At 40.1% G+C, this 12,324-nt stretch overlaps 1 protein-coding gene across 3 annotated transcripts in view; it reads left to right on the top strand.

Moving 5' to 3' along the window:
• ULK4 (unc-51 like kinase 4) overlaps positions 1-12,324 on the top strand; it is a 502,164-nt gene that overhangs the window by 75,849 nt on the left and 413,991 nt on the right. For all 3 annotated transcript variants that reach the window (XR_011461930.1, XR_011461929.1, XM_070359559.1), the window contains exon 18: positions 8,889-8,996. Coding sequence is in view for 1 of the 3 variants with exons in the window: in XM_070359559.1 (XP_070215660.1) it covers positions 8,889-8,996 (108 nt within the window). In the remaining 2 variants the exon portion in view is untranslated. The remainder of the gene's footprint in view (positions 1-8,888; positions 8,997-12,324) is intronic.

The following is a 12,324-nucleotide window of genomic DNA, read 5'->3' as shown; positions in this document are numbered from 1 at the left end:
AATGTTTTAATTTCCTGTGATGTTTACTGATACCAAATGGCCAGTGGATGATAAAATGGAACAGAGCTATATGTCCCTGCTATGAATATTGTGAAACAGAAAGTTGGATCTGGGTTTTGAATTTAGAATGAGGTTAACTTGAAAAAATTAAAATTTTATTTTGGGGTATTGTAGATTCACATTCAGTTGTAATAAATAGTGCAGAGAGATGCTGGGTATATATGGTACTTCATCTAATTTTCCCTGATGGTGACATCTTGGAGAACTGTCAGGCAGTATCACAGTCAGAATGTCGATGTTGAGATAGTTAATGAACAGAACAGTGTCATCACCACAAGGATCACCCTTATTGCCCTTTATAGCCATACCCACTTCCCTCTATCTCATGCTCTTCCTTCCCGCCCCTGGCGACTGACTAATCCGTTCTCCATTTCTGTACTTCTTTCATTTTGAAGATGTATATAACCTTTCAGAGCTGGCTTTTTCGTTTAACCTAATTCTCTGACTCTTCATTCTGGTTGTTGCCTGTGTTCACATTTTGTTACTTTTTATTGCTTATTAGTTCCAAAGAATAGCAAGAAGAGATAAGGAAGCCTTCTTCAGCGATCAATGCAAAGTAATAGAGGAAAACAACAGAATGGGAAAGACTAGGGATCTCTTCAAGAAAATCAGAGATACCAAAGGAACATTTCATGCAAAGATGGGCTCGATAAAGGACAGAAATGGTATGGTCCTAACAGAAGCAGAAGATATTAAGAAGAGATGGCAAGAATACACAGAAGAACTGTACAAAAAAGATCTTCATGACCCAGATAATCACGATGGTGTGATCACTGACCTAGAGCCAGACATCCTGGAATGTGAAGTCAAGTGGGCCTTAGAAAGCATCACTATGAACAAAGCTAGTGGAGGTGATGGAATTCCAGTTGAGCTATTCCAAATCCTAAAAGATGATGCTGTGAAAGTGCTGCACTCAATATGCCAGCAAATTTGGAAAACTCAGCAGTGGCCACAGGACTGGAAAAGGTCAGTTTTCATTCCAATCCCAAAGAAAGGCAATGCTCAAACTACTGCACAATTGCGCTCATCTCACATGCTAGTAAAGTAATGCTCAAAATTCTCCAAGCCAGGCTTCAGCAATATGTGAACCGTGAACTTCCTGATGTTCAAGCTGGTTTTAGAAAAGGCAGAGGAACCAGAAATCAAATCGCCAACATCCGCTGGATCATGGAAAAAGCAAGAGAGTTCCAGAAAAGCATCTATTTCTGCTTTATTGACTATGCCAAAGCCTTTGACTGTGTGGATCACAATAAACTGTGGAAAATTCTGAAAGAGAAGGGAATACCAGACCACCTGATCTGCCTCTTGAGAAACTTGTATGCAGGTCAGGAAGCAACAATTAGAACTGGACATGGAACAACAGACTGGTTCCAAATAGGAAAAGGAGTATGTCAAGGCTGTATATTGTCATCCTGTTTATTTAACTTCTATGCAGAGTACATCATGAGAAACACTGGACTTGAAGAAACACAAGCTGGAATCAAGATTGCTGGCAGAAATATCAATAACCTCAGATATGCAGATGACACCACCTTTATGGCAGAAAGTGAAGAGGAACTCAAAAGCCTCTTGATGAAAGTGAAAGTGGAGAGTGAAAAAGTTGGCTTAAAGCTCAACTTTCAGAAAACGAAGATCATGGCATCCGGTCCCATCACTTCATGGGAAATAGATGGGGAAACAGTGGAAACAGTGGCAGACTTTATTTTGGGGGGCTCCAAAATCACTGCAGATGGTGACTGCAGCCATGAAATTAAAAGACGCTTACTTCTTGGAAGGAAAGTTATGACTAACCTAGATAGCATATTCAAAAGCAGAGACGTTACTTTGCCAACAAAGGTCCGTCTAGTCAAGGCTATGGTTTTTCCTGTGGTCATGTATGGATGTGAGAGTTGGACTGTGAAGAAAACTGAGCACCGAAGAATTGATGCTTTTGAACTGTGGTGTTGGAGAAGACTCTTGAGAGTGCCTTGGACTGCAAGGAGATCCAACCAGTCCATTCTGAAGGAGATCAGCCCTGGGATTTCTTTGGAGGGAATGATGCTGAAGCTGAAACTCCAGTACTTTGACTACCTCATGCGAAGAGTTGACTCATTGGAAAAGACTCTGATGCTGGGAGGGATTGGGGGCAAGAGGAGAAGGGGACGACAGAGGATGAGATGGCTGGATGGCATCACTGACTTGATGGACCTGAGTCTGAGTGAACTCCGGGAGTTGGTGATGGACAGGGAGGCCTGGCGTGCTGTGATTCATGAGGTCGCAAAGAGTCAGACACGACTGAGCGACTGATCTGATCTGATCTGAATAGTATTCTGTATTCATTTACCTGTTGAAAGATAACCTGGATCATTTTCAGTTTTGACCGTTACAAATAAAGCTGCTGTAAAATTGAACAACAGGTTTTGTGTGGATGGAAGTACTGATTTCTCTGGGATAAATGCTGATGAGTGCAGTTTCTAGGTCCTGTGGCAGCTGCATGTTTAGTGGTTCATTTGTTGTGTTTTTATTGAGAAAGTGCCAAACTATTTTCCAGCATGGCTGTACCATTTTACATTCCCACCAGAGATGGTGTGAGCCATCCAGTTTCTCTCCATCCTTAGCAGCAATTGCTATCGTCACTCTGTTTTTGTTAGCGGTGTAGTGATAGCTCATTGTGGTTTTAATTTGCATTTCCTAACCATCAGTACTGTTGAACGTCTTTTCATATGCTTATTTTCGAGTTGTATAGCTTCTTTGGTACAATGTCTCTGTGCTTTTGGTATCAGATCTACTCTTTACCTAGTTTCTGAAGACTTTAATATATATATGTATTTTTTTTTTTTACTTCTATTTTTCTGTTTTACATTTAAGTCTGTGATCCATTTTGAGTTAATACTTCGTATAAAGTGTCAGACTTAGGCTGAGATTTACTTGTTTTTCCAGTGGAAAGCCTATTGCTCCAGCAACATTTGTTGAAAGATGGACTTTCCTCCATTATACTGCCTTTGCACATTTGTCAAAAATCTACTAGTGTGGAGCTAGTTCTGAATTCTGTGTTCTGGTTCATTGATCTGAGAGCCTGTCTCTCTGACACTGCCTCACAGTCTTGATTACTGTAACAATATACTGTATTGAAACCAGATAGAACAGTTTTCAACCACTTTATTGTCCTTTTTCAAAATTGTTTTGGCGATTCTGATACTTCTGTTTTTCTGCATAAATTGTAGGATAATCTTGTCAATATCTACAAAAAAATCTTGGTAGGATTTTGATAGGAATTTCGATAAACCAGGCTATCAGTTTGGGGGAAATTGACATCTTTACTGTGAGTCTTACTATCTATGAACCTAGTATATCTCCTTTTTGTATTGATTTATGAGATGGTCAGTCAGGATTGGCCACACGAGGAGAAAGAGCAGAGGCTCAGGAAAATAGAGTTGATTATGCTTAGTGCTCCTCGAGACAGGTGGCATACAGAGCCATGTGGAAAAACACCAAGGTGGTCAGGAGGCAGAAGACAGGAGTGCTTAGGCTTTGGCCTTTGTTGGGGTTTCCACGGGAAAGGCAGGGCAGGATAAATAGCTTAGAATTGGTTGGTCTGAATACTTTCAGCAGCCTGTGGGAATAATGACAGTCTCTAGTTGCCTGGTACCTGGCCTAGGATGATGAAGACGGAAGAGTATTGCCTTCTGAGGTATAAGGACCAGATAGAGGAGGTATGGTTCTGGATTTGCTGGTTAGCATATTGAAGACTTGCTTTCCTGGGGCTTCCCTGGTGGCTCACACTATAAAGTATCTGCCTGCAATGTGGGAGACCCATGTTCGATCCCTGGGTCAGGAAGGTCCCCTGGAAAAGGGAATGGCTACCCACTCCAGTATTCTTGTCTGGAGAATTGCACAGACAGAGGAGCCTAGTGGACTATAATCCACGCGGTTGCAAAGAGTCGGACATGACAGAGTGACTAACACTCATTTTTCCTGGGCCTTAGCTACCTCTAAGAATTGGCTGGCCCTAGGAAGGTCATTCTCTCCCCAGCCAGAATGGTTTGTTTAAGATGTCAAAACATCATATTGTATAGAAAATAGAATACACACACATACATAAAAATATACCTCTTCTTTTATTTAGATCATCTTTTTTTTTTTTAAACATTGCTTATATTTATAGTATATATAATTTAATCACAGTCTAGTGGTATCATCATTTCTCCCGTTCAAGTGAAGTATAGAAAACCTCCTTTTTCAACCATTTAACCTCCTTCAGTTTTATATAGTTAGCATATTATTGACCAAATATGTATTGATATGTCTTTTATTACCTTAATGTTATTGACCAGAGATGTTTCAGTGTTCACTTACATAGCACATTGCTGGCCATAGGCGTTAGTTTATGCAGAAATCCCCTGGTCAGTAATGAGTAAAATATATCCTCTAAATACATTTAGAACCAAATCAAGCATTTTTATAATGTTTGCTTCAAACATCAAAGATAATTTAGAAAGCTTAATAGGAGAAGGAAAGACTATTTACCTGTATTTTTGCCTATTATGTTCTTGTTTCTTTCCTCATATTCCTAGGTTTCTTTAAAAAAATCGTTTCCTTTCTTTTTAGAAAACTTGCCTTTATCCACTCTTTTATGGTAAGTGTGTGGTTTTCATAGGGTAAAAATGGCTGAGCATTGTTAATTTCAGATGGTTCAATGTAATATTAATGAATGATCAGTGGATGATAAATCCAGGATAAAGGAAAAGACATGCTGTGTGTGGAAATGACCTGCAAAGGCTAATGTGTTGTATATGATTGCTTTTTCCTCCTCAACCATTTTATATAGGGAGGAAGGCAGTAAGTGGTGGGGTTACATAAGATGTTATATCTATATGGAGGAAGAGTACTCAGCAATAAAAAAGAATGCATTATATATAAATAAAATAGCATGCTTTAATCTCAGATGCATTATGCTAAGTGAAAGAAGCCAGACAAATAAGGATACATGATATGTGATCCAACTGATATAAACTGTAGAAAATGCAAACTAACGACAGAAAGTAAATTGGTGGAAGAGAAAGGTAGTGGGATGGGGGTTACCAAGGGAACTTGGGGAAACACTTGAGGCTGTTGCTGTCTTGATTGTGGTGGTGGTTTCACATGGGATGTGTGTATGTCAAATGTATCTAATTATACACTGTAAACATGTACAACTGGGGGAATGCCATGGCGGTCCAGTGGTTACAGCTCGGAGCTTTCACTGCGGTGGCCCCAGGATCAATCCCTGTTTGGATTGATCAACACGGCACGGCAGAAAAACAAGAAAATGTAGCTCATTGTAGGTCAGTTATAAATCAAAACTGTCCCCACCGCAAGTGTTCCTCCCGTGCATGACTATCGTGCAGCGGCTTGATGTCCAGCTCCAGCTTGTCCACACTCTTGTTTACAAAGTGGAACCAGTGATCATGTGCTGGGATGTTGTATTATAACACTGTGAAATTGTTCTGAATTTTAAATTGCTCACTTTCAGTTTTTAAACTTTTAAATGAGTAAAGCGAGATATAATTGACATACAACATTGTGTTAGTTTTAGGTGTGCAACATTGTGTTTTGATATATGTTCAGTTTAAAAACCTCGGTCTTAATCACCATGAGAAATAGTCTTGTTTGTACACCATGTTTTGAGTTGCACTGTTTCAGAGCAATGTTTCCATACTACTTACATACATTTCCCCCCATCTCATTCTATATGTATCATTCTGAAACCATTCAACCCTAGTTTATGGTCCCAGTGTGATTTGATTAACCTTGTGTTCTGTGGTATAAATTCTGGCATGGAGCATGGGATTTTCTCTGCATGAGTCCCAGGAAATTAACTAGATCTGATAAAAATATGCTGCAGAATTTCAAAGTGAATTATACTGAAATGTTGTTATAATATTGCCCCTCTCATATTTTTGAAGGAATCACTTAAAAGTTTAATGCGGTATAAGAATTGCATGCAATATTTAATGCAGTATAAGCCTCCAAGTGGCATGGATGGTGTGTGGGGCAAGTTGTTTCCACTCTCTCAGCCTAGGTTTTCTGGCTTTAAAGACAGAGCCACAGTTGACTGGCAGATTATCGATATAGTGAAAGTGCTTGGTAACTGATAAATGCTGTAAGTGTTGTTTCTGTTCAGTCGCTCAGCTGTGTCTGACTCTTTATAACCCCGTGGACTACAGCATGGCCAGGCTTCTCTGTCCTTCACCATCTCCTGGAGCTTGCTCAAACTAATGTCCATTGAATCAGTGATTCCATCCAACCATCTCAGCCTCTCTCATCCCCTTCTCTTCCTGCCTTCAGTCTTTCAAAGCATCAGGGTCTATTCCAATGAGTCAGTTCTTTGCATCAGGTGGCCAAAGTATTAGAGCTTCAGCATCAGCATCAGCCCTTCCAATGAATGTTCAGGGTTGATTTCCATTAGGATTGACTGGTTTGATATCCTTGGTGTCCAAGGGACTATCAAGGGTCTTCTCCACCACAGTTTGAAGGTATCAGTTCTTCCACACTCAGCCTTTTTTGTCCAGCTCTCACATCCATACATGACTACTGGAAAAATCAGACCTTTGACTGTAGGGACCTTTGAAGACAAAGTAATATCTCTGCTTTTTAATATGCTGTCTAGGTTGGGCATAGCTTTTCTTTCAAGCAGCAAGCATCTTTTAATTTCATGGCTGCAGTCACCATCTGCAGTGATTTTAGAGCCTCCCAAAATAAAGTCTGTGACTGTTTCCATTGTTTTCCCATCTATTTCCCATGAAGTGATGGGACTGGATGCCATGATCTTTGTTTTTTGAATATTGAATTTTAAACCAGCTTTTTCACTCTCCTCTTTCATCTTCATCAAATGGTCCCTTAGTTTTTCTTCAGTTTCTGCCATAAGGGCAGTGTCATCTGCATACCTGAGGTTATTGATATTTCTCCTGGCAGTCTTGATTCCAGCTTGTGCTTCATCCAGCCTGACATTTCGCATGATGTACTCTGCATATAAGTTAAACAAGCAGGGTGACAATATACAGCCCTGACGTACTCCTTTCCCAATTTGGGACCAGTCTGTTGTTTCATGTCCAGTTCTCACTGTTGCTTCTTGACCTGCAAACAGTTTTCTTAGGAAGCAGGTAAGGTGGTCTGGTATTCCCGTCTCTTTAAGAATTTTCCACAGTTTGTTGTGATCCACACAGTCAAAGGTTTTAGCATAGTCAGTGAAGCAGAAGTAGATGTTTTTCTGGAATTCTCCTGCTTTTGCTATGGTCCAACGGATGTTGGCAGTTTAATCTCTGGTTCCTCTGCCTTTTGTAAATCCAGCTTGTACATCTGGAAGTTCTCAGATAACATACTGCTGAAGCCTAGCTTGAAGGATTTTGAGCATTACTTTGCTAGCGTGTGAGATGAGGGCAATCGTGTGGTAGTTTGAACATTCTTTGGCATTGCCCATCTTTGGGATTGAAATGAAAACTGACCTTTTCCAGTCCTGTGGCCAACGCTGAGTTTTCCAAATTTGCTGACATATTGAATGTAGCACTTGCACAGCATCATCATTTAGGATTTGAAATAGCTCAGCTGAAATTCTATCACCTCCACTGGCTTTGTTCTTAGTGATGCTTTCTAAGGCCCACTTGATTTCACATTCCAGGATGTCTGGCTCTAGGTGAGTGATCACACTGCAATGGATATCTGGGTCGTTCAGATCTTTTTTTGTATAGTTCTTCTGTGTCTTCTTGCCAACTCTTCTTAATATTTTCTGCTTCTGTTAGGCCCATCCCATTTCTGTCCTTTATTCTGCCCATCTTTGCGTGAAATGTTGCCTTGATATCTCTAATTTTCTTGAAGACATCTCTAGTCTTTCCCATTCTGTTGTTTTCCTCTATTTCTTTGCATTGATCACTGAGAAAGGCTTTCTTATCTCTCCTTGCTATTCTTTGGAACTCTTCATTCAAATGGATATATCTTTCCTTTTCTCCTTTGCCTTTCACTTCTCTTTTTCTCAGTGATTTGTAAGCCTTCTCAGACAGCCATTTTGCCTTTTTGCATTTCTTTTTCTTGGGGATGGTCTTGATCCCTGCCTCCTGTACAGTGTCATAAACCTCTGTTCATAGTTCTTCAGGCACTCTGTCTATCAGATCTAATCCCTTGAAACTATTTGTTACTTCCACTGTATAATCATAAGAGATTTGATTCACGTCATACCTGAATGGCCTCCTAGTTTTCCCTATGTTCTTCAGTTTAAGTCTGAATTTGGCAATAAGGAGTTCATGATCTGAGCCACAGTTAGCTCCCTGTCTTGTTTTTGCTGACTGTATAGAGCTTTTCCATCTTTGGCTGCAAAGAATATAATCAGTCTGATTTCAATATTGACCAGCTGGTGACATCTGTGTTTAGGGTTGTCTCTTGTGTTGTTGGAAGAGGGTGTTTGCTGTGACCAGTGCATTCTCTTTGCAAAACTCTGTGAGCCTTTGCCCTGCTTCATTTTGTACACCAAGGCCAAACTTGGTGCTATAAGTAGGTAAGTTATGTCACTGGGTATGTTTGTATCTGCTTTGGCAAACTCCAGGAGATGGTGAGGGACAGGGAAGCTGGCATGCTACAGTCCATGGGGTTGTGAAGAGTCGAATGTGACTTGGTGCCTGAACAACAACAAATTTACATCATCGTCTAGGAGAGTTCCTATTTTTTCTTCAGGAATAAGGTCCATATATTGAAAATCATTTGTAGACCAGTTGTTAAAAATGTCAAATGGATTTTGTGGAATGTCTTTCCTGTTACATATAGGGTAAAGAACTGAGAGGTATGCATGAAATAATATACATTTTCCCCCTTCTTTTCAGGCAATCACTCTTTTAACTGAATTAATCAGGGAAAATTTTAGGAACAGCAAATTAAAACAATGCCTTTTACCAACCCTGGGAGAGCTGATCTATCTTATAGCCACCGAGGTAAGACTGTCTGGTTAACTCTCTTGCTCTCTGATGTGTTCAGACATTTCCTGGCTGATAAGTGTTAATATCAAAGTGTTTTGATTTTGCCTCTTTGGGCATATGTAAGGAAACAGTGAAAATTTTGCCTGTGAAGGGGAGAGGCTCTTGGTGTCTTTCTGACTCTTCTCTCTCTCCTGGTCAGTCTTCCCTCTTTCCCAGTGCCTCTTTCTGTTTAAAGTGTAGGAGAGTCTCAAGCTGTATTTTGAAGCCAATGGACCAGATCCCCTCCCGCACCCCTCCCCACAACACTGTCCCCAGGTTGCTGCCATCTTTGACTCCTTTAGGCAAGAAGATTTCATTGGTTCTTCCAGTATAAAAACACCATTGATATTTAACACACTGTTTACACACAGTGGGGTGTGTGTATAGCATGCCAGGCTTCCCTGTCCCTCACCATCTCCTGAAGTTTGCCAAAGCAGATACAAACACACCCAGTGACATAAACTTACCTACTTATAGCACCAAGTTTGGCTGTGGAGTACAAAATGAAGCAGGGCAAAGGCTCACAGAGATTTGCAAAGAGAACACACTGCTCATAGCAAACACTCTCTTCCGACAACACAAGAGACGACCTTTTAACATGTGAGTGTGTGCGTGCTAAGTTGCTTCAGTCGTGTCTGACTCTCTACCATCCTATGGACCATAGTCCACCAGGCTCCTCTGTCCAGGGGATTCTCCAGGCACGAATACTGGAGTGGGTTGCCATATTCCCCTCCAGGGAATCTTCCTGACCCAGAGATTGAACCTGAGCCTCTTACTTTCACCTGCATTGACAGGCGAGTTCTTTACCACTAGTGCCACCTGGAAGCCTCCCTTATGGCTCAGATGGTAAAGAATCTGAAATGCAGGAGACCCGGGTTCAGTCCTTGGGTCAGGAAGATCCCCTGGAGAAGGAAATGGCAAGCCACCCCAGACTTCTTGCCTGGAGGATACCATGGACAGAGGAGCCATGGAGTCGCAAAGAGTTGGACACGACTGAGTCACTAATACACATGCTGTTATTAATAACATGGTGGTGAGAGTTTGTGGCTGCAGATTTTGACCTCTTTTGGGGGAATATCTTAAATAGATATAGATACATTATGAGTCATTCATTTCATGTGATGCTCTGTTTTAAATGAGTGCCAGTACGTTATAAATTAATCAAATGTTCTTTGTTTCCACTTGTTTTGGTTCTAGAACTTGCTTAAATGTTATATAACCTCAGTATCCTTAGTATCTTAAGTTGACTCTCTGGATAATCGTCATTTTAAGGCAATTAAAGTAATTGTTAGAAAACATCAGTATTTAAAATCACTTAGTTCCATATTTAGTATTGATAGCTGGTACAGCAAATCTCTCCTCCTCATTCTTCCTTTTCATAAATGTCTTGGCTCTTCTTGGTCATTTGCATGTCAGAAAAAATTTTAGAATCAGATTGTCCAATTATGAAATCATCTTTTGAAAACACCATTGACTATGCAGAAGTCCTGATATCTTTATGATTTTGAGTCTTCTAATACATGTTTGGAATTGTGCTGAGTGTGTTAGAGTATTAGTACATTTATGTACTATTACATAGTATTAGTACATTTAGTGCACAAAAACTGATGTTTCTGTGTATTTATATTACAAGTTTTTTTTCATGTAAGTGATTTAACTCATAAAGCTTTTTGTGTATTTCACTTAGTTGAGTTTATTCTCAGATAATTTTATATTTTGAAGAGATACCACATTCATGAAACTACAGACCTTGGAAGTATAGAAAGGTACACAGCCTATGGTCCCTTTTCTTTTTCTGTCCCCTTCTGTGTAGTTCCCCGGTAAATAACTATCGCAGTTGCTTTCTTGCTTATCCTTACAGAGTTATTTTTGCCTGTAATGAGAAAATGAGAAATGAGAAAGTAGAAATATAGATTCTTACTTTGTCTCATTTTATATAGCAGGTAGAACAATGTTTTTCATTTAATAGTTACACAGTATTAAAAAGTATATGGAGGTATATACACTGGAGCTAATTCTTAATAATTAATATGGATGTCTTCTTCAATTAGTATTTAGTGCTCCCTCCCTTCCTCCTCTTGCACTGGAACGTTCTCTTGTGTGCTAAGTTTTGTGAAAGACAGCTTTCCTTGTGGTTCCTTGAGGGTGCAGCTGGAGAGTTTATATCAACTTTACTCTTGCCTTGGGCCCTTGAGGCCTTGACATCAAAGCTCAAAGTTACCAAGTTCTGCAGGCTTAGAGAATGAAAGCAAACTTCAGTGGTCTGTTTATCCCTTCATCTTGCAGCTGATTTTTGGCTTGATTATTCTTTGTTTTTTTTTTTGTCAGCTCTCTGAGGCATTTTAAGGACGTAGAGTAAAACTGCTTTCCTTAGAAGAGTGATCAGGTATCTTGTCTGCCATCTTATCAGGGATGGGAGTCTGTCTAGTCCAGTTCTTTTTGTGAGTGTGTCTTTTTTTTTTTTTTTTTAACCTTTTCTGTCAGCTTAATTGAGGTATAGTTGGCATACCATAAACTGCACATGTTAAAAAATTGCAATTTGGTCAGTACTAATGGAAGATATTAAGAAGAGGTGGCAAGAATACACAGAAGAACTGTACAAAAAAGATCTTCACAAAGCAGATAATCACGATGGTGTGACCACTCACACTCAACTAGAGCCAGACATCCTGGAATGTGAAGTCAAGTGGGCTTTAGGAAGCATCACTACGAACAAAGCTGGTGGAGGTGATGGAATTCCAGTTGAGCTATTTCAAATCCTGAAAGATGATGCTATGAAAGTGCTGCACTCAATACATCAGCAAATTTGGAAAACTCAGCAGTGGCCACAGGACTGGAAAAGGTCAGTTTTCATTCCAATCCCAAAGAAAGGCAGTGCCAAAGAATGCTCAAACTACCGCATAGTTGCACTCATCTCACACGCTAGTAAGTAATGCTCAAAATTCTCCAAGCCAGGCTTCAGCAACACGTGAACCATGAACTTCCAGATGTTCAAGTTGGTTTTAGAAAAGGCAGAGGAACCAGAGATCAAATTGCAGACATCTGCTGGATCATGGAAAAAGCAAGAGGGTTCCAGAAAAACATCTATTTCTGTTTTATTGACTATGCCAAAGCCTTTGACTGTGTGGATCACAATAAACTGTAGAAAATTCTGAAAGAGATGGGAATACCAGACCACCTGATCTGCCTCTTGAGAAACCTCTATGCAGATCAGGAAGCAACAGTTAGAACTGGATATGGAACAACAGACTGGTTCCAAATAGGAAAAGGAGTATGTCAAGGCTTTATATTGTCACCCTGCTTA

This window comes from Bos mutus, chromosome 22 (assembly GCF_027580195.1).
Source record: "Bos mutus isolate GX-2022 chromosome 22, NWIPB_WYAK_1.1, whole genome shotgun sequence".
Classification (NCBI taxonomy): Eukaryota; Metazoa; Chordata; class Mammalia; order Artiodactyla; family Bovidae; genus Bos; species Bos mutus.
Note: the sequence above shows the minus strand (reverse complement) of the source record. Positions and strands in the feature narration are given on the sequence as shown.